Source organism: Diuraphis noxia, unplaced genomic scaffold (assembly GCF_037042655.1).
Source record: "Diuraphis noxia isolate RWA-SAM2 unplaced genomic scaffold, SU_Dnox_SAM2 contig0001, whole genome shotgun sequence".
NCBI lineage: Eukaryota > Metazoa > Arthropoda > Insecta > Hemiptera > Aphididae > Diuraphis > Diuraphis noxia.
The window spans coordinates 10,628,100-10,646,378 of record NW_028301711.1 but is presented as its reverse complement, the minus strand read 5'-3'; the positions used below and the strand labels follow the sequence as shown (position 1 = coordinate 10,646,378).

At 43.8% G+C, this 18,279-nt stretch overlaps 1 protein-coding gene across 1 annotated transcript; it reads left to right on the top strand.

Annotated features, from left to right (window-relative positions):
- The first annotated feature begins 4,511 nt into the window (after positions 1-4,511).
- Positions 4,512-18,010, top strand: LOC149059603 (uncharacterized). The gene is made up of 9 exons (XM_089217913.1): positions 4,512-4,750; positions 4,906-5,105; positions 5,188-5,307; positions 5,407-5,523; positions 5,619-5,765; positions 16,979-17,026; positions 17,114-17,349; positions 17,415-17,592; positions 17,818-18,010. Exons 1-9 carry the CDS (start codon positions 4,512-4,514, stop codon positions 17,934-17,936), a joined length of 1,404 nt encoding a protein of 467 aa, XP_089074039.1. The 3' UTR covers positions 17,937-18,010.
- The last annotated feature ends 269 nt before the right edge of the window (positions 18,011-18,279 follow it).

Genomic DNA, 18,279 nt, shown 5'->3' with positions numbered 1-18,279 from the left:
TCTAAATTTTAACTAAAAAAAAACCATATTTATAATAGTTTTATTGACATTTGTAGAAAAAAAAAAAATTATTTCAATTGTCTATCAATAACTTAAAAAGATTTGAAATATTTTGAAGACTTTATAAAATTAAGGAAATGCCAATATAAACATTCAGTGAAAATGATATGTATCTACAGTAATTTGTTTTAGAGTTACACCAATATTTAAGTTCGATTTTTTCAAAAATTTAACTACCTTAACTTAAAAATTACGATCACATACTGGGAACTATTGTACAGAAGCGCAACTCATCCACTTATCTATCTTTTTAAAAAAAAAGTTAACTTTAGTTATTTATCGAGATTAAATTAAGTTGTTGATATTTTTTGTCCTAATTTTTAACTTTATTGATGTGTTCCATATTATATTAAAATTGGACAACTATTATTGTTAATTATGGTCATATAGATAATCACTGGGTGATATTTAATTAAATATTTTCAGGTGATTCAATGCCACCTCAAATACCAAGTTTAGCTTCTCTTAGAATGACTAAGCATAGGGCAGTCTTATCCTTAAGACATCATCAAAATCCTATTAATGCCCTTGGTATAATGAAGCAGATTCATAAATATGATGGTGCAATTAGGGATATAGGATTTGATAAATTTTTTGTGCATTTTTGGACAAATTTACAAATGAAAATATATAAAGAACAATATACAAAATGTGCAGTGCCCACAATTAGTTTTGATGCAACAGGAGGTGTTTGTAAGAAGATAAAAAAATATGGCAATAATTATTGTAGTTCTATTTTTCTATATGAAGGCATTATGAAAGTAGAAGATCAAAGTTTTACTGTTACATCAATGTTGTCCGAACAGCACGACAATATATCGATTAGTTTATGGCTTAAAAGATGGCTCCAATGTGGATTAAAACCCCCCAAAGTTTCAATAACTGACCAATCCTTAGCTTTAATGTTTTAATGTCAGCTACTGTCCAAGCATTCACACAATACGATTCTTTGGAAAAATATCTAAAAGTTTGTTTTTTTGTTATGCCGTGGTGATTAAGATGTTGAAATACCAACATGTTTTATACGCAACGATGTTAATCATTTTATACATTTGATAACACAGTGGAAACCACTTAAAAACTCACGTCATCAGCGTACTAAACAATTATTTGTTAGATCTATAGCACTTTTAATAACTTGTGATTCCATGAAAAATGCAGAGCAAATATTAGAAGCTATATTCATAGTAGCTATGAGCAAATATGATGGACATATTATATCAAATGTTGACACACCAAACAGGATACCCAATGTAGTCAGAGTAAAAAGTTTCTGCAGTCCCTGATCAGTAGTAATAGCGCGAATATAGATTCATTTATAAATGAATCAGAAAACAACATTAAAGAACAGCAGACATTAGAATTTGATTTTTTGGATTCGTTTGATACATTAAATTCATTCAAGGACTGGTCGAAATTGTTGGCTTCAAAATGCGAAGAAAAAATTGGTGATATTGAAGGTGAATTTGATAACGCCCAATATATTCCAGAAATTATCCCAATCATTATTAACACCATGAAATTATTTCCTTGTTGGTCCAATATAATGGTTAATTTATTCAGATATGGTAACAATATTGCTTCAAGTAGCAGAATCGAAAGCAATTTCAATAATATAAAAAACAGAGTGTTTAAAAATGATAATTTGCCGATTAGAGTGGATGATTTTGTCGAACGGTTAGTAGAATTTTACAGAGGTGACCATCTTATTCTACAGGCTAAGGAAACTAAAAAATCAACTGAAGTTCCTTTGATCAAAGATGATTCAGAACCAATTTGTAGCCCTCTTTTCTCTGATGAATTTTATACAACATTTAACAAACCTAGTCAAAATACATTAGCACCATCATGTATTGCTTGTAAAAATGGAGATTTTCCAACAGGTCTCCATCGTTGTAGCAACTGCAATAAAGCCGTTCATATATTTGCAGGATGTTCTGTAGAAGACCCTTTAAGTGAAGAAAAAAGAATTTGTTTGGCATGTAATAAAATAGATGAATTAGATGAGGAAAAAAATTCAATTGAAAATTGGAAAAAGAAAGGAAGTATATTATCATCAAAAAAGTCGTTCTATGAAGTCATACTTAGTTAAACAGCCTGAATTCGAACATATAGATTTAAATAACACCATAACGTCGAATGAAATTGCACTTCTCCGAAATGGTTATTGTTTTCAAAACAGACCTGTATACGTACCAGGATATAACAAAGTATTGCTGACTAATACTTGTTGAGCTGATTCTTTGTTATCAATTTTAGCGGTGTCAGTTGCAGAAAGTGAGAATTATAGAAAATTATAGATTTTAGAGCTTCCGGTAAATATTGTTACCTTGAAAGTGCAACAAAAGTTTCACAAAACTATGCTGAAAAGGTTTTGTTAAAACTTGGGGACATCAGCAAGAAATTAAAAGTTCATGGTGATGTGTACAATTTAAGAGGGGTAATTGCATTTGATGGATCGGCAAGGGAATTAAGGCAATCATACGGTCATTATACAGCATATGCTTTAAGATCAAATGGTCAATGGCAATGCTATGACGATCTAAAAGAGCAAGTATCATCAAAATCAAATAGCTGTACAGTTAATGCTGAAATTCTATTTTATACAAAACAATAAATTATTAATTTTATATATTTTTCATTTTAAATACAAAAAAAATACATACTCAATGTTAACGGACCTCTTCTCTAAGACCATAATATCGACATCCTTCAATCCTCAGTAGAAACTATATAGTATATATTATGTCCAAAAAGACCTGAGAAAACATTAAAAATAGCTACCAACTAATGTAAGTATTGTTATTGATTAATAAATATTTAATTAAAAACATATAAGAATTACATTGTATTAAATAATATGTGAATTTAAATCGCAATTTTACGATATTCACCGACCATAAGACAAAGGTAGGTGTTTATATTTACAAATAATAGCTTTAAGAACTGAACTAATACATATGTAATGTAAATAATTTGGGATTAAGAGACTAAAAAAAATTTAAATTTAAGTAAGGCTGTTTATGGAAATATTATCGATGATTGACTTAACCCAATTTGTATTTTGATAAACTCAAAATGATTTTTAAGTTTATTATACTTTGTGATTTTGTACGTTTTGAATATAAAACATGTATTAACAATAACATATAGCGTAAAAAACGTTTATCGTGTTATATTATGGCATAAATGAACATAAAGATTAGCTATTATTTATAATATATAATCTTAAAACATAAAAAAACATATAATATAATATAAAGGTATAAATAATTCATTATTTTACTAAAAGTAATAATACGGTAAACAATAGAAAATTACAAAGTAATTACCATCGAAAATTGAAAAAAATTGACATGCACCACTTAGTCAAAAGGAAAGATGGGGAAAATATTTAAGAAAATGAGATATTTTGTCATATTTTATATCAGAGTTGGTGGTCTAAATTGTTTTTAAATGAATGTGGGTGTATTATAAATATTTTTTTGGTGGTTACAAATCATTACAAATGATATTACATAATTTCAACTAGATTTCAGGTACCTGCAAGTCGAACTTCCATTTTGGCGGGGCTGGGGTGACGTCACCCTGGCACCGCCACATTGAAAAAAATTTTTGAGCCGTTTTGGGTGGGTTACAAATTTTTTTTTGATGGTTACAAATCGTTACAAATGATATTACATAATTTCAACTAGGTTTCAGATAACTGCAAGTCGAACTTCCATTTTGGCGGGGCTGGGGTGACGTCACCCTGGCACCGCCACATTGAAAAAATTTTTTGAGCCGTTTTGGGTGGGTTACAAATTTTTTTTTGATGGTTACAAATCGTTACAAATGATATTTCATAATTTGACATAAATTGTAATTTATATATAGTAAGTGGCGGGGCCAAGTTGACGCACCTAAAATAAACGATGTAGTATTTTCTTTCATGGATATTTGTACAAGAGTGTTACTGATGCTTTTAAATATCCTTGCAAATCAACAGAAATTGGAATAATGAAATTGGGTCAATTAAGTAAAAGAAAAAGTATTATTTCAATAAATCATGTTGTAAAAAAATGTGTTCTTTTGGAGAAAGGTAGTCAGAGTTATGCAGTTACATTACTACATGATTCATAAAACTACTCATGATGTCTACTATTCATATCATTTATTATTAATTTTATTATTATTATTATTATTATTAGTTATTATATTTTAAATTAGAAAAAAACATTTCAATCAAATTAGCCATGCAAATTCTTCCATGTATATAATTATTTATTTTATATAATTATGCACTTATACTTTTACAAAATATTGTTATAGTTTTGTCAAATTTTAAAAGTATAACATAAACAAATGCAGTATTTTTTTCATTATAAAATAATATTAATATTAAGTTATAATTTTATTTTTCATATTATATTTGTTATTTTATTAAACTTATTCCATGATTGGTAACAGGTATGGAATATAAGAAAAATACATCACATGTTGTAATACAGTTCGACGAAAAGACAAATGATGGTAAACATTGTATTGATCTTATACCTATATCATGGACATATATGAAGGATAGCAAATTGTATTGCAAGTATCCTAGTAAAAAAGAATATGCCCTAATCGATAAGATGAGCAAAAGTTTGTCTGATCCCAAAAAATCTTGGAAAAGCTTCAGTATCAGCATTATGACCGAAGCGCATAAGTACATATTAACTTAAATTTTTGGTAATCTTATTAATTTGTATGCACATATTTAATATATATCTGTATTTTGTCGTTGTATACTTAAAATATATATATGCACCAGGTATTGTATTTTTAAGTTTTGCATCTAATCTCATTTTACATTTTAGGAAGTTATGAGCAATGTGTCAGACGAATGACTCCAGGATTTTCAAATTCAGTCATACATAGTAGTGCAATTGAAGAGCCTAACAGTTCTGAAGATGAGTGTAATCCTAAAGAGCTATCTGGAAATGAGCTTCAAAAACATTTGAAAGACATTTCATCTTTTAATAAATTAAATCCCACAATTACAGAACATAAAACAAACAATGGTAGTTTTTATAATTAAACTATATTTATAACTAAATTACACTAAGTATAATAATCAAATATTATCTATTTATATTATTATAGATAAAGATCAGTCACAGTCCGATTCATCATCATTTGAAATATCCTCAGCATCAGAAAAGAAAAAAATGTTAACAAAAAAAATGTCTTTGAAAAAAAGAATCTGGTCTGATCATCAATTAGGTAAGTTCTATATTTATTAAAGACTAAGAGACATTATTATTAGTTTTATTAATTGAGTTGGCACAGTTTTATTAAGTTTGTATATATATTGTTTTACAGATGGACAGTTACTCTCTGACAATGAATCATCTGAATCATCCTCGATGTCAACAAAGCAATTATTGTTAACAGGAATAAAACCTTTAAATAAAATGGTTCATTCTTACCATAAATTAGGTAAGTCCTGGAATTGCCAAAGAAAGATAGTAGATAGTAGTTTTTTAGTTGAGTTATGGAGTTGTATCAATCTGTTTTTCAATGTATTGTTGTAGATGAAGATAATATACATTCTGATGCATCTATGTCTTCTTTAATGTCTGCAGGGAAAATAAATTTATCAAGGAAAAAAACCTTAAAAAAAGCCCAGTCTTGTGAAAAACTAAATTTTGCTACTGAAAAAAGAGTTGTTGATGGTAATGGTAATTAATATTATTATAGTAATTATAAAACTAATTTTCCTTTTAGGGTTAGGTTAGGTTAGGTTAGGTTAGGTTAGGTTAGGTTAGGTGGAGCCGAGGCTCATGTGAGAGCCCTCCAACAAAGGGCATTGATCGAGGTTCGTGACCTCGATCAGTGGACCAGCTCCAACGAGGTCCACGAAGAGGTTTGCAGAACTACCGGTGCTTTACTAGAGGCTGTAAAGGTTATAAGCCTAAGAAAGGGATTCGGCGGCTCCCAAATTGCACTGGTATCCCTACCGCTGAGCGAATCGCGCGGATTGGTCAGCTCCGGCCGACTGCGGGTCGGCATGATCAGCTGCCGAGTTAAAGCGGCTGAACCTAAAGTTCGATGCTTCCGCTGCCTCGCCTACGGGCACACGTCTAAGGCGTGCGACGGCCCGGACAGAACGACGTGCTGCCGGCGCTGCGGAGAGACCGGACACAAGGCGGCCAGATGCAGTGCTACTGATCTCGACGCGAGCACATTTGCCAGGGTGCTGCAGGAGTCCAAACCCATGCCTAGCGCTGGGTCATATCGCTCGAGAGGAGCGACGGAGGACCAAAGCACATCCGAATGATTCGCGTCCTCCAAATAAACGTTGGAGTATGCAGGGCTTCGCAAGACCTCGCGCTTGCGACGGCCAACGCGAAAGAAGCAGACGTGCTAATAATCTGCGAGCAACACCGTGACCGCGGGGAGGATAACAGATGGTTTCCCGATGCGAATGGCAGGGCAGCCATCGCCGTTCTGAGCAACATCTCGGTCGATGCAATCGGCCAGCCGTCGCCTGGCTTCAGATGGCTGGAGATAAAAGGCTACAGGCTTTACAGCTGTTATATCTCACCAAACGTAACATTCCTGGAGTTCGAGGCCTTCTTGGTCGGGCTCGAGGTCAGCGTAAGGACAGCCACCGGACCTGTGGTGGTGTCAGGCGACTTCAACTCCAAGTCCCCGGAGTGGGGCAGCCCCAGTGAGGACCGTAGAGGACGAGCCTTGGCGGACCTAATCGCAGCTCTAGGTCTCGCCGTCCGGAATGAGGGTGGACAGCCCACATTTGTTAGGGGTGTGTCGGAGTCGCACCTCGACCTGACTCTGGCAACACAAACGGCGATAGCAAGTGTAACAGATTGGGCTGTAATGGAGGAAGAAACACTGAGCCTACACAGGTACATAGGGTTTAAAATAACCACCACTCGCGGCCAACAGCGCGAGCAGGCAAAGAAGGGCTGGGCGTACAGCAAGTTTGACCACCAAAAACTAAAGGACAAAATGCACAGCGGGGCACCGAGTCCTCCCGTCGATGCTCCCAGCATGTGTAGACAAGCCATCAAATGGTTAACCGAAGCATGCGATGCATGCATGCCCCGCGTCTCCGGGACATTCAAGAGACGCCCAGCGTTCTGGTGGAACGACGACATTGCTAACCAGCGTAAGGCTTGCCTTAAGGCAAAAAGGTCGTACACTCGCAAGCGCAAGAAGGCAGGCGAGGCAGGAAGCACACGGGAAAAAGAAACCTATAAGCAACAAAGAAGAGCGCTGTCCGTGAAAATAACAACTGCCAAAGATAGGAACTGGAGCGAACTATGCGGCCAGGTCGATAGTGACCCATGGGGCACTCCGTATAGAATAGTAATGAAGAGGCTGGCTCGCAGAAAGCCAATACCAGGACTGGAAATCCCAGGCCGTCTCGACTCGATAGTCGACACGCTCTTCCCGCACAGGCCCGCAACTGGGAGAACGATCGCGAATGTCAGTGAAGAGGAGCTCCAAAGGGCTATGTTCACGGAGACCGAGGTAAAAGCAGCAGCACGGGGCCTACCGAACGGAAAGGCACCTGGACCGGACGGCATACCCAACGAAGTACTCAAGACGGCAGTGGGAGCACATCCGCGGTACTTCAAGGAGGTCTTTAACGGATGCCTAAGAAGCGCCTTCTTCCCGCCGGAGTGGAAAACGGCAAGACTTGTGCTGCTACACAAGCCAGGTAGACCACTTGAAAACCCGTCTGCATACAGACCACTATGCATGTTGGATACGATGGGCAAGCTATTCGAGAAGTTGTTAACACAGCGACTCCGCGACCACCTACGGAGAACTGGGAACCAACCTGAAAATCAGTACGGTTTTAAGGAGGGCAAATCCACACTGGACGCCATGGCGAAGCTACAAACTGCAATACGCAACGCAAACGGACGTACAAGTGCATACAATCGGTATGTCGGCATGCTGACATTGGACGTCCAAAATGCGTTTAACAGCGCCTCCTGGACCGCCATCATCAAGGCCCTGGAAAGAACCGACGCCCCGAAGTATCTGCAAAACGTTCTCGGCCAGTACCTATCGGACAGGCACATAACAGTCGAAAGGCCGGACTGCGGGCCAAGCGTCATACAGATGAGCTGCGGAGTTCCACAGGGCTCGGTGCTGGGACCAGACCTGTGGAACCTAATGTACGACGGGCTGCTGAACATCGAGCTACCCAGCGACACGGAGTTGATTGCTTTCGCCGACGACGTGGCTATTGTATGTACGGCTCCGGTACCCTTCATACTCGAGGAGAAACTCGGCAAGGCACTCCAGGACGTGGTGACATGGATGACCGACAACGACTTAAAACTCGCCCTACACAAGACTGAAGCAATCGTCTTCACAAACAGAAATGTACGCAATACAATGACCGTTGAATTCCCGCCGCACAGCTTCGCGTCAAGCCGCAGCATCAAGTACCTCGGGGTGCAGTTCGACCCTAGGCAGCGGTTCATGGAACACGCCAAACTAGCGGCGAAAAGAGCGATGGAGGCGAGCAGACACCTCGCCCAGATTCTACCCAATCTCAGGGGAGCCAAGCAGAAGACCAGACGCGTGTTGTCAACGGTGGTGACATCAAGGCTGCTCTACGGAGCACCTATCTGGGCCGGAAAAATGTCAGCCGAAGCAATGGCCACCATGGAGTCGGCATACAGGAGAACGATGCTGAGGGTTGCCTGCTGCTACAGCACGACGTCATATGATGCAGCGGCCGTAGTCTCCAGCATGCCCCCCCTGAAGCTGCTGGCAGAAGAGAGGAGGAGTATCTTTCTGGGGACCCAGAAAGAGGCAGCCAGAGAAAATCTGCTGACCGCATGGCAGCATCAGTGGAGCACTTCGGGAAAAGGCAGATGGACCAACCGAATCATCGGCGACGTATCCGCATGGTACCTGAGGAAGCATGGTGAGGTGTCTTATCACCTAGCCCAGGTGCTGACAGGCCATGGGTGTTTCGGCACGTACTTACACAAGTACTGCAAGCTGGCGACGGACGCGTGTGCACAATGTGGCATAACGCCGGACACCACAGAGCACGCCGTGTTCCAGTGCGACGCCTGGCACAAATGGAGAACTGAAGCCTGCATCTATCTGGAGGTGGACAACATGATGCCGGAGAATATAGCAGCTATCATGCTGAGCTCGGAAAAATCATGGGAGAGAGTCAATTCCTTGTTCACGAGAATAATGATGTGCCGAGAACGAGAGGAGCGAAGAGTGCAGCGAGGCGGAGCATGAAATGACAAAGAGGAACACGAGACCACCAAACTGGCTGGGTTGAGAAGATCAAAGCGAGGAATCACAAACAACTAGTATAAGTTAAATTTGTTGTAGGCCAATCGGCCAAAACAGGAGGGGTAGAGCCCTCCATTTAGTTGTACAATATAGATTGTAACTCCGTAAGTAGGGTGATTGTCCCTGCAAACGGTGGCATTATGTGTGTATTGTTTTTCAATAAATGATGGGGGCCAGGAGGAAGTAATACTAACGTAGTTCCCTCCTGGTCCTCGGTTTAAAAATAAAAAAAAAAAAAAAAAAAAAAAAAAAAAAGGTTAGGTTAGGTTAGGTTAGGTGTACCAGGTACTGTGGCGACCCACATGATGATGCTGAACACACGTTCATCGGCTGCGAGGTTAGGTTAGGGCGTAATCTGGAAGTGGAGTTGGGGATGGATGCTACACCAGAGCGAATGGTAGATTTCATGCTGCAGTCCAAATCGAAGTGGGATACGATCGTGAAGTACATCACAACAATCATGAAGAGGAAAGAAGCTGATGAGAGGAAAATACAGACGGCAGCTGTTGCAGATTAAGTTAGTTAAGGCAAACTACAATGTGGCTCGAAGAGCAAAAATTACAGGGGTAGAGCCCTGTTACCATGTATACTTATTTGTAAGGGACAGTGAGTGGGGGATTGGCCCACCACCTCCCGACCTGTGATGTAAGTTTGTAAATAAACGATGGTTGACAGGGGTAAGTAGTGTGACGCGAAAGCAAACAGTCCGCCCCTGTCAATCGGTGGAAAAAAAAAAAAAAAAAAAAGGTAAGGTTAGGTTAGGTTAGGTTAGGTTAGGTTAGGTTAGGTTAGTTCAGCGGTGGCTGTCGTGTCGTGCGGACGTGTCTCTGCGTCGCTCCCGTTCGTCATTGAGTTTTCGCCGGAAATAGTGCACCGTTTTTTACGCGCAAAGTGCCAATCGACGCGGAATTAATTTCCCCAGCGACCGGTACAAACCGCGTACAATTCGGTTAGTTTTTCACCGAGAAAACGCAAATATAGCGTTATACGTGTGTCTTGCGCTACCGTGTTACGCAAAACACAATTTTCCGTTAAAAGTGCGCGTTCGGGCCGGTGTCGGTTTCGAGTCGGCCTGATTAAACAGTACGACACCCCCCGAAGCGTCTCACGCACCGCGCGTCGAGCTATCCCCCCCCCCTGGGCCCGGAAAACCCAGTTTTTCAGGGCGCTTGGTTTCCGGCGGATAGCAGGCGAACGGCAAGCTGCACGTTCGCGCGCGAACATTCAGAGTGCGCAGCTGGACGCGACAAATCCAGGGACACCTCGTCCGACGAGGTCCGACGTCGGGTCGGTGAGTTATTCACATTTACCTACCTCCCCTATGTTAACACACGGCCGCCCAAAGCCGCCCGAGTGAAAACGTGGACGCCCGACAAACAGCTGTTTGTCGCTCGGAACAACAGCTCGAGCGCGTTTAGGGTTAGGGGAACAGCCGTCCGAGCGTGAACAAGTGCCGGGGAACAAATCGCACAGTGTGACGAACCGTCGCGGCAAAACCGACGGCGCCAACCGTCCCTCGGCGGGAACTACAAATTCACCTCCACAGTGGAGGTAAACTGAACAGGCCGCAGCGCATGCGCAAATCCCCGTAGGGTTACGGGGAAAGCGGCCTAGACGTTTCCAGGGGGCAACGCTTATATCCCCCCCATCGGGAACATAAGCCCCCCCCCCATTCTCGGTTTTTTGCCGATAACTCGGTGGGATTTGGTCTGAGAGCTTCGGGAAAAAAATTTTGCCCTCCCAAAACCCCCTGACCTACCAGGACGATTCCCGACAGGACCCCGAAGACCCGGACCCTCTACCCCCCCCAGGAGCGGAGTTAGGGGAAGTGATAGGGACAGTGACTGATACCTTCGGATTTGGCCACTGCTCTGTCGTCTTCCGACGCGCTTGGGCAAACCGGACCAACCCCCCCCCCCCCCCCCCCCGCGGGGAGACGCGGGGTTTTAATCCAAAAACCCGGCATGGACTCAACCGCCATGCAACCCTCGTCGAGTGCTGGCTCGGACTCGGGAAAGTCCACGCTTGCCGACAAGCTTATTGCCAGCAGCAGCAGTAAGACGACTCAGCCAGGGTACGTCAACCTGACGGATATGTCGGAGGAACGCCTCCGCGAAATGTTTGACGCGTCGGAAATAACGGAGAAGGAGTGCCTTGACAGAGTTGGCAGAAGGCTGTACTCTGCACTGGATGCTGTTAGAAACGTCAAGAATGTTGCCAAACCTGTACAAGCTGCACTAGCCGAAGCCATCACGGCCTTCACTCAGGCGAAAAGTGCGTGCAAGCAGCGCCAGAACGTGGCGGAGAAGCTAAGGGAATTAGCGGGCAACGCAGTGCCCCATGCAGTACCCACGGTTGCTGTGCAGGCTGAAGATAACAGCACAAGATCCCTGTTATCGGACATTGCGCAGGAAGTTAAGGCCCTTAGGCAGGAAGTCAGCGACATAAGAGCGACGCAAGGCCATATCGGTGATGACGCTGTTGAAGGCGGATCCTGGGTGGAGGTTGTGAAGAGGAAGGGGAAGAACCAGAAACCAGTGCCCGATAAGGTAGCAAAACCCACGACCACGCGTTCGCGGGTCAGAGCACGGCCGTCAGCCATTTTGGTAAACGTTGGAGCTGAGGAATTCCCAGCACTCGCCATGAAGATACGCGGAGGCGTAAATCAGGCGATAACTGGCGACAGTGTGGTGGGCATGCGACAGGCCAAGTCCGGTGGCTTACTTATCGAAGTTCGCGGAGACCAGACACAAATCGAAGCTGTCCGCGCCGAAGTTGCGAAGTCTGCGGGCCCCGAGACCGAGGTGCGCACCTTACAACAAAGGGCTTTGATAGAAGTTCGAGACCTTGACCAGTGGACCAGCACCACCGATGTTCTCGAAGAGGTGTGCAGATCTGCCGGCGTTGGTCAAGAGGCTGTGAAGGTGATAAGCCTAAGGAAGAGATACGGCGGCTCCCAGATGGCACTGGTATCCCTCCCCCTGAGCGACTCGCGTGGACTGGTCAACTCCGGCCGACTGCGGGTTGGCATGGTCAGCTGCAGAGTCAGAATGGCTGAACCTAAAGTCAGGTGTTTCCGCTGCCTCGCCTACGGGCATACGTCGAAGGCATGCGATGGTCCGGACAGAACGACGTGCTGCCGGCGCTGTGGAGAGACCGGTCACAAAGCGGCCGGTTGCAGTGCCACTGAACTCGCGGCAAGCGCCTTTGCCAGGGTGGTGCAAGCGTCCACATCCACGCCTAGCGCTGGATCATATCGCTCGGGTGGAGCGACGGAGGAACAATGCACCACCAAATGATTCGCGTCCTGCAAATAAATGTAGGAGTGTGCAGAGCGGCGCAGGACCTTGCCCTGGCGTCGGCTGCAGAAAAAAACATTGATGTAATTGCCTTTAGTGAGCAATACCGTGACAGGGACGAGGAGAATGGTTGGTACGCCGACGCCAGCGGACGAGCGGCGATCGTCGTCCTGTCTTCCCAACACATTCAAATCATAGGACCAAGCCAGCAGGGCTTCAGGTGGATCCAGTTGAATGGCTACCGGCTGTACAGCTGCTACTGTTCTCCTAACGTAACTCTGCCTGTTTTCGAGGACTTTCTGAGCGAGCTCGAAATGAGTGTTAGAGGCTCACCCTGCCCGACCATCATTACCGGTGACTTCAACGCGAAATCGCGTGAATGGGGCAGCCCCAGAGAAGACAACAGGGGGAAAGCACTGGCTGACCTCTCTGCTTCCCTCGGTTTGACAGTGTGTAACCAGGGTCAACCGACGTTCGTCAGGGGGGCGTCGGAGTCGCACATTGACCTCACCTTCGCGACGCGGTCTGCGACATGCTGGGTTGACGACTGGAAGGTCCTCGACGAAGAGTCCTTGAGCCTGCATAAATACGTCAATTTTAACATCAATACGGTAGGCCAGCGCGGGCAAGAGCCGAGCGCTCGCAAGGGGTGGGCTTACCGGAAGCTGGATCAGGCAAAGTTGACCGACGCACTGAAACGAGATGTTCAGTCCCTGGCACCCACTGCAGCGGCTGCGTGTCGGCAGGTAGTCGACTGGCTGACTCGCGCGTGCGACGCGAGCATGCCAAAGTCCGGCAAGGCGAGACGCCCCCCCGCACCCTGGTGGACAGCGGGCATCGCCGAGCAACGGGCAAGATGTCACAAGGCCAGGCGAATTTACACTCGACTGAGGAAGAGGACCGACGATGCGGGGTGCGAGGAGCAGCTAGCGGCCTTCAGGTCCGAGCGCAAGCTCCTGGTAATCATGATACGTGCGGCGAAGGAGGAAAACTGGATGAAACTGTGCGAGCTCGTTGATAACGACCCGTGGGGCCTTCCGTATCGCATTGTCATGAAAAAACTTAACCGGAGAAGAACGATCCCAGGGCTTGACCTGCCAGGCAGACTGGACAGTATCGTCAGCACCCTATTTCCTACGAAACCACTGTTTGCGAGAGACACCGTACCGGTCAGTCAGGAGGACCTCGACAGGGCATGCTTCTCGGTGAATGATGTGAAAGCGGCAGCGAGGGGACTGCCGAACGGGAAGGCGCCCGGGCCTGACGGAATCCCTAATGAAGTAATGAAGACTGCGGTCGGTCTTTTTCCCCAGTCCTTTGCAGCGGTGTTCAATGGGTGCTTGAGGCACGCTTACTATCCACCAGAATGGAAGACCGCAAACCTCGTGCTCCTGCGCAAGCCGGGCAAGGCCTTGGAAAGCCCGTCTGCCTACCGTCCACTGTGCATGCTTGACTCGGTGGGCAAGCTGTTCGAGAAACTGCTGACGGGTAGGCTGCGAGAGCACCTCATGAAGACTGGTCAGGCGGGCAACCAATTTGGTTTCCGCCCGGGTAAGTCCACTCTGGACGCGATGTCAAGGGTGCGTTCCGCCGTACAAAATGCAAACGGGAGGGGCCAGGCCTACAACTTGTTTGTAGGCATGGTAACCCTCGACGTGAAAAACGCATTCAACAGCGCCCCCTGGGACAAAATTCTCGACGCGCTAGCGCGGAAGAACACCCCGCCTTACCTGATTAATATTATAGGGCAATACCTGTCCGAAAGGAGAATTGTTGTCCACGCGCCAGACGGGAGTGCCAGATCTGTGGACGTCACTTGCGGCGTGCCACAAGGATCGGTCCTCGGACCGGACCTGTGGAACGTGCTATACGACGATCTTCTGGGGATCCAACTGCCAACGGATGTTGAATTAATAGCGTTCGCGGACGATGTTGCGTTGATGGCCACGGCACCCGTCCCTTTCCTGTTGGAGGAGAGACTAGAGCAAGCCCTCAGCGATGTCACAGACTGGCTGACCGCCAACGGGCTGGAGTTAGCCATCGAAAAAACTGAAGTGATACTTCTGACAAACCGAAATAAGCACAACCGCATGACCGTCCAGTTTAGGGGACACCACTTCGAGTCGAAGAAAGCAGTAAGGTACCTAGGAGTTACGGTAGACCAGAGACTGCACTTCAAGGAACACGCCGAGCTAGCAGCGAAGAGAGCGTCGGACACCTGTCGCCATCTCACACAGATACTCCCCAATCTCCGGGGACCAAGACAGCGTACGAGAAAGGTGTTGGCCACGGTGGTCACCTCCCGGCTGCTATATGGAGCTCCCTTCTGGTTTCCCTCCATAACGGCCGAGGCAATGCACATGATGGAGGCAGTGTACAGGAGAGTGATGCTGAGGGTCGCCTGCTGCTATCGCACGGCGTCGTACGACGCAGCGACTGTTGTATCAGGTATGCCACCGCTCGCGCTGCTGGCCGAAGAGCGTCAGAAAATTCACGGAGGCATCCTGAAAAGCGTAGCCAGGGACCAGCTGATGAATAGGTGGCAAACGGCTTGGAACAACTCGGCGAAAGGTAGGTGGACGCACAGGCTGATAACGGAACTTGCACCATGGCTGAACAGGAAACACGGCGAAGTATCTTTCCATCTAAGTCAGGTGTTGACCGGACACGGTTGCTTCGGCGAATACCTTCGTCGATTTGGGAAGGCTGCGAGCGACAGGTGCGCGCTTTGCGGCGTGGCTCCAGACGGAGCGGAACACGCAGTTTTTCAATGCGACGCCTTCCACCAATGGCGGGTAGAAGCCTGTGTCTACCTAGACGTCGACCAGCTCCTGCCAGAGAATTTAACGAGCATCATGCTGAGGTCCAATGCAGACTGGCAAAGGGTCTCGACGCTGATTGGGAGGATCATGATCACCAGGGAACGAGAGGAACGGGCAAGGCAACAGGCGGCCGGTGGTGGGCAGTGAGCCAACAGATGCACGAGACATCGAGAGCGGCGGAATTAGATCGGCTCGTGAACACGGTCATGTACGAGTCTATCAAGAGCGGCGGACTCCGGTCGGCTCGGGAAGAACCTCTGGATCAAAGATGAAGACAACCAGCAATAGAAATCTACATTTTATGCAAATAAATATTGTTAATAATTTTTTGTGAGGCTGCATGCAGGGGTATTGTCCCTGTAGGCAACCATTGTTCTTGATGTGACGTTATTTAATAAACGATGTACCTGGGCGGAAGCAATGTCGAACGACAATTCCCGCCCAGTTACGGTTCAAACAGAAAAAAAAAAAAAAAAAAAAAAAAAAAGGTTAGGTTAGGTTAGGTTAGGTTTGGCTGTCAAGGCCGAAACTCGATATGACTTTCCACCTCACCCAGATCCTATCTGGTCACGGCTGTTTTCGCAGCTACCTTTCAAGAATCAACAGAGCCGACGACAGCTATTGCGTCTACTGTATGGACCCTGACGACACAGCCGAGCACACGGTGTTTGTGTGTCCTAGATGGGAAGACGATCGCGCCCGGTTGACAGAGATTCTTAGGAGACCTCCGAACGCCGGCGACGTCGAGGACATCATGTGTGGCCCCTCTCCAGAGGACTTGCCTGAAGACGTCACCACCAGAAACCGGCTGTTGGTCCAGGCCATGAAGAACCGCGACCATCTGGTAGCGATGATAGAAGCCATCATGTCGACCAAGGAGGAAGACGAACGAGAAGACGAGGCGTTTCACCGATGAAAGTCAACGATCCACGCAAACCGTCGGAGGTGTCACCGACCACGCTCTTCATCCCACCACGATGACACCACGGGAGGGACGACGATCACCGCATCGTCAGTACGAACGAGACTCCAGAGCGGCGGACTTCGGTCGGCTCGGGAAGTCCTGAGAATTAAACAAGTCATAAATAAATGTATCATGTCCGAGGGGTAAGTCGGGGTATTGTCCCGTCTACCCCTCACGTATGTATGTATAATATTGTTTTCAATAAACGATGGCGGCGTCGCGGAAGCAATGCGAGAGCAGTTCCCGCGGCGTCGTCGGTTCAAACAGGAAAAAAAAAAAAAAAAAAAAAGGTTAGGTTAGGTTAGGTTAGGATAATAAATTCTGTTACTAAACTTATCTAAATTTTTGGTTTCAATAAATTATTATTATTATATATAATATAATGTACTAGCTATATTTATGGTTTTTATTAATTAATTGAATCTCAAAATTCTAAATATTTAGTTTTTTTTAAATACTAACAGTCATTGTATAATTTATAATAATATAAACATTTTCTCTTGTAGTTACATATGCACCAAATAAGAAGCATTGCCCAACATGTGGTCGCTCAGGTATAAATAAATAAAACATTAAAATTTAAACACAGACAGTATCTATATAGTGGACAGTTAAATTAAGCATTGTACTATTTATTTCAGATAATGCTATAACAGTTACAAAATCTGATTTAGAATCACTTAAAAGAAGTATTGAATATCGTATTAAGGAAGAATCTAAAATAACTCGAGCATTATTTGAAGTTTCAAATAAAACAACAGATATCGAAAAAATACTTAATGACAATACAATTATGGATTTGCCCAAAATGACTTTGAAAGACTTTAAAGATTTTGAGAGACAATTAGAGACTGACACTGAACTTGTCAAAAAATTGGTGAATACTTATAATTTGTAAATATTGTAACTAATTCATTTTTAATTTTTATTGTTAATTTTCAGAAATGTTTTATCGTTCTCAATATGAAAACCTCTTCAAAAATAAGTGAGAACATTACAGTAGTTATTCCTAAAATAATCTGTAAAGAGGTTCAACTAATGTACAGTGCGTTTGGAAGGGAAACTAATGGCCAAAAAAAACTAAACTTTTCTTCTACCATCACTTATAAATACTTACTAGGTAATCTTTATAACATTGTTTATAAACAGAGCTCATAATTTTATGTCCCAAACTGGTTTAAATATGCATAGCATTTGTGCTCTAAAAATAAAAAAATACTCAAATATGTAGTAAAAAAAATGAAAAAAAACATAATTGACATAAAAATGATGAACCCTGTTTATAATATTTATAATTGCTGTTGGTCAATCCTTTTTTAGTTACTCAATTTTTTTTAAATTTCAGAAGCACTTACTACTAAACATGAAGATGCAAAGGGAAAAGAGATTTCGAGCATTTTAAGCCGTTGGTTTTCGGGGGCCAAGGACCGTGAAGGAGAGAAGAAACTTAGAATGAAGAACTGATGACTCAAAAATAATAAATCAAACAAAAAAATAAAATAAAAATAAAATGGCTTAAATAAAACTATTATTTTATACTTAATACTTAAATTAATTACCTACCTGTTTTTCTGATATTACATTTTACTCCAAATAAATAAATAAAAACCTTCAAACTCAAATACAGTGAAACATCCATATAACAAACTTCTATTTAACATGAATTATTTTTGAGAACCTTGATCTTCATTGTTAATTAAACGTTAATTCTATTTAACAAATTCCTCTGTAATACAAATTTATTTGTTTCCCCTAAATCACCCCTGAGACTTTGTTAAACAGACTTATTTATTACTGTATATAGTTA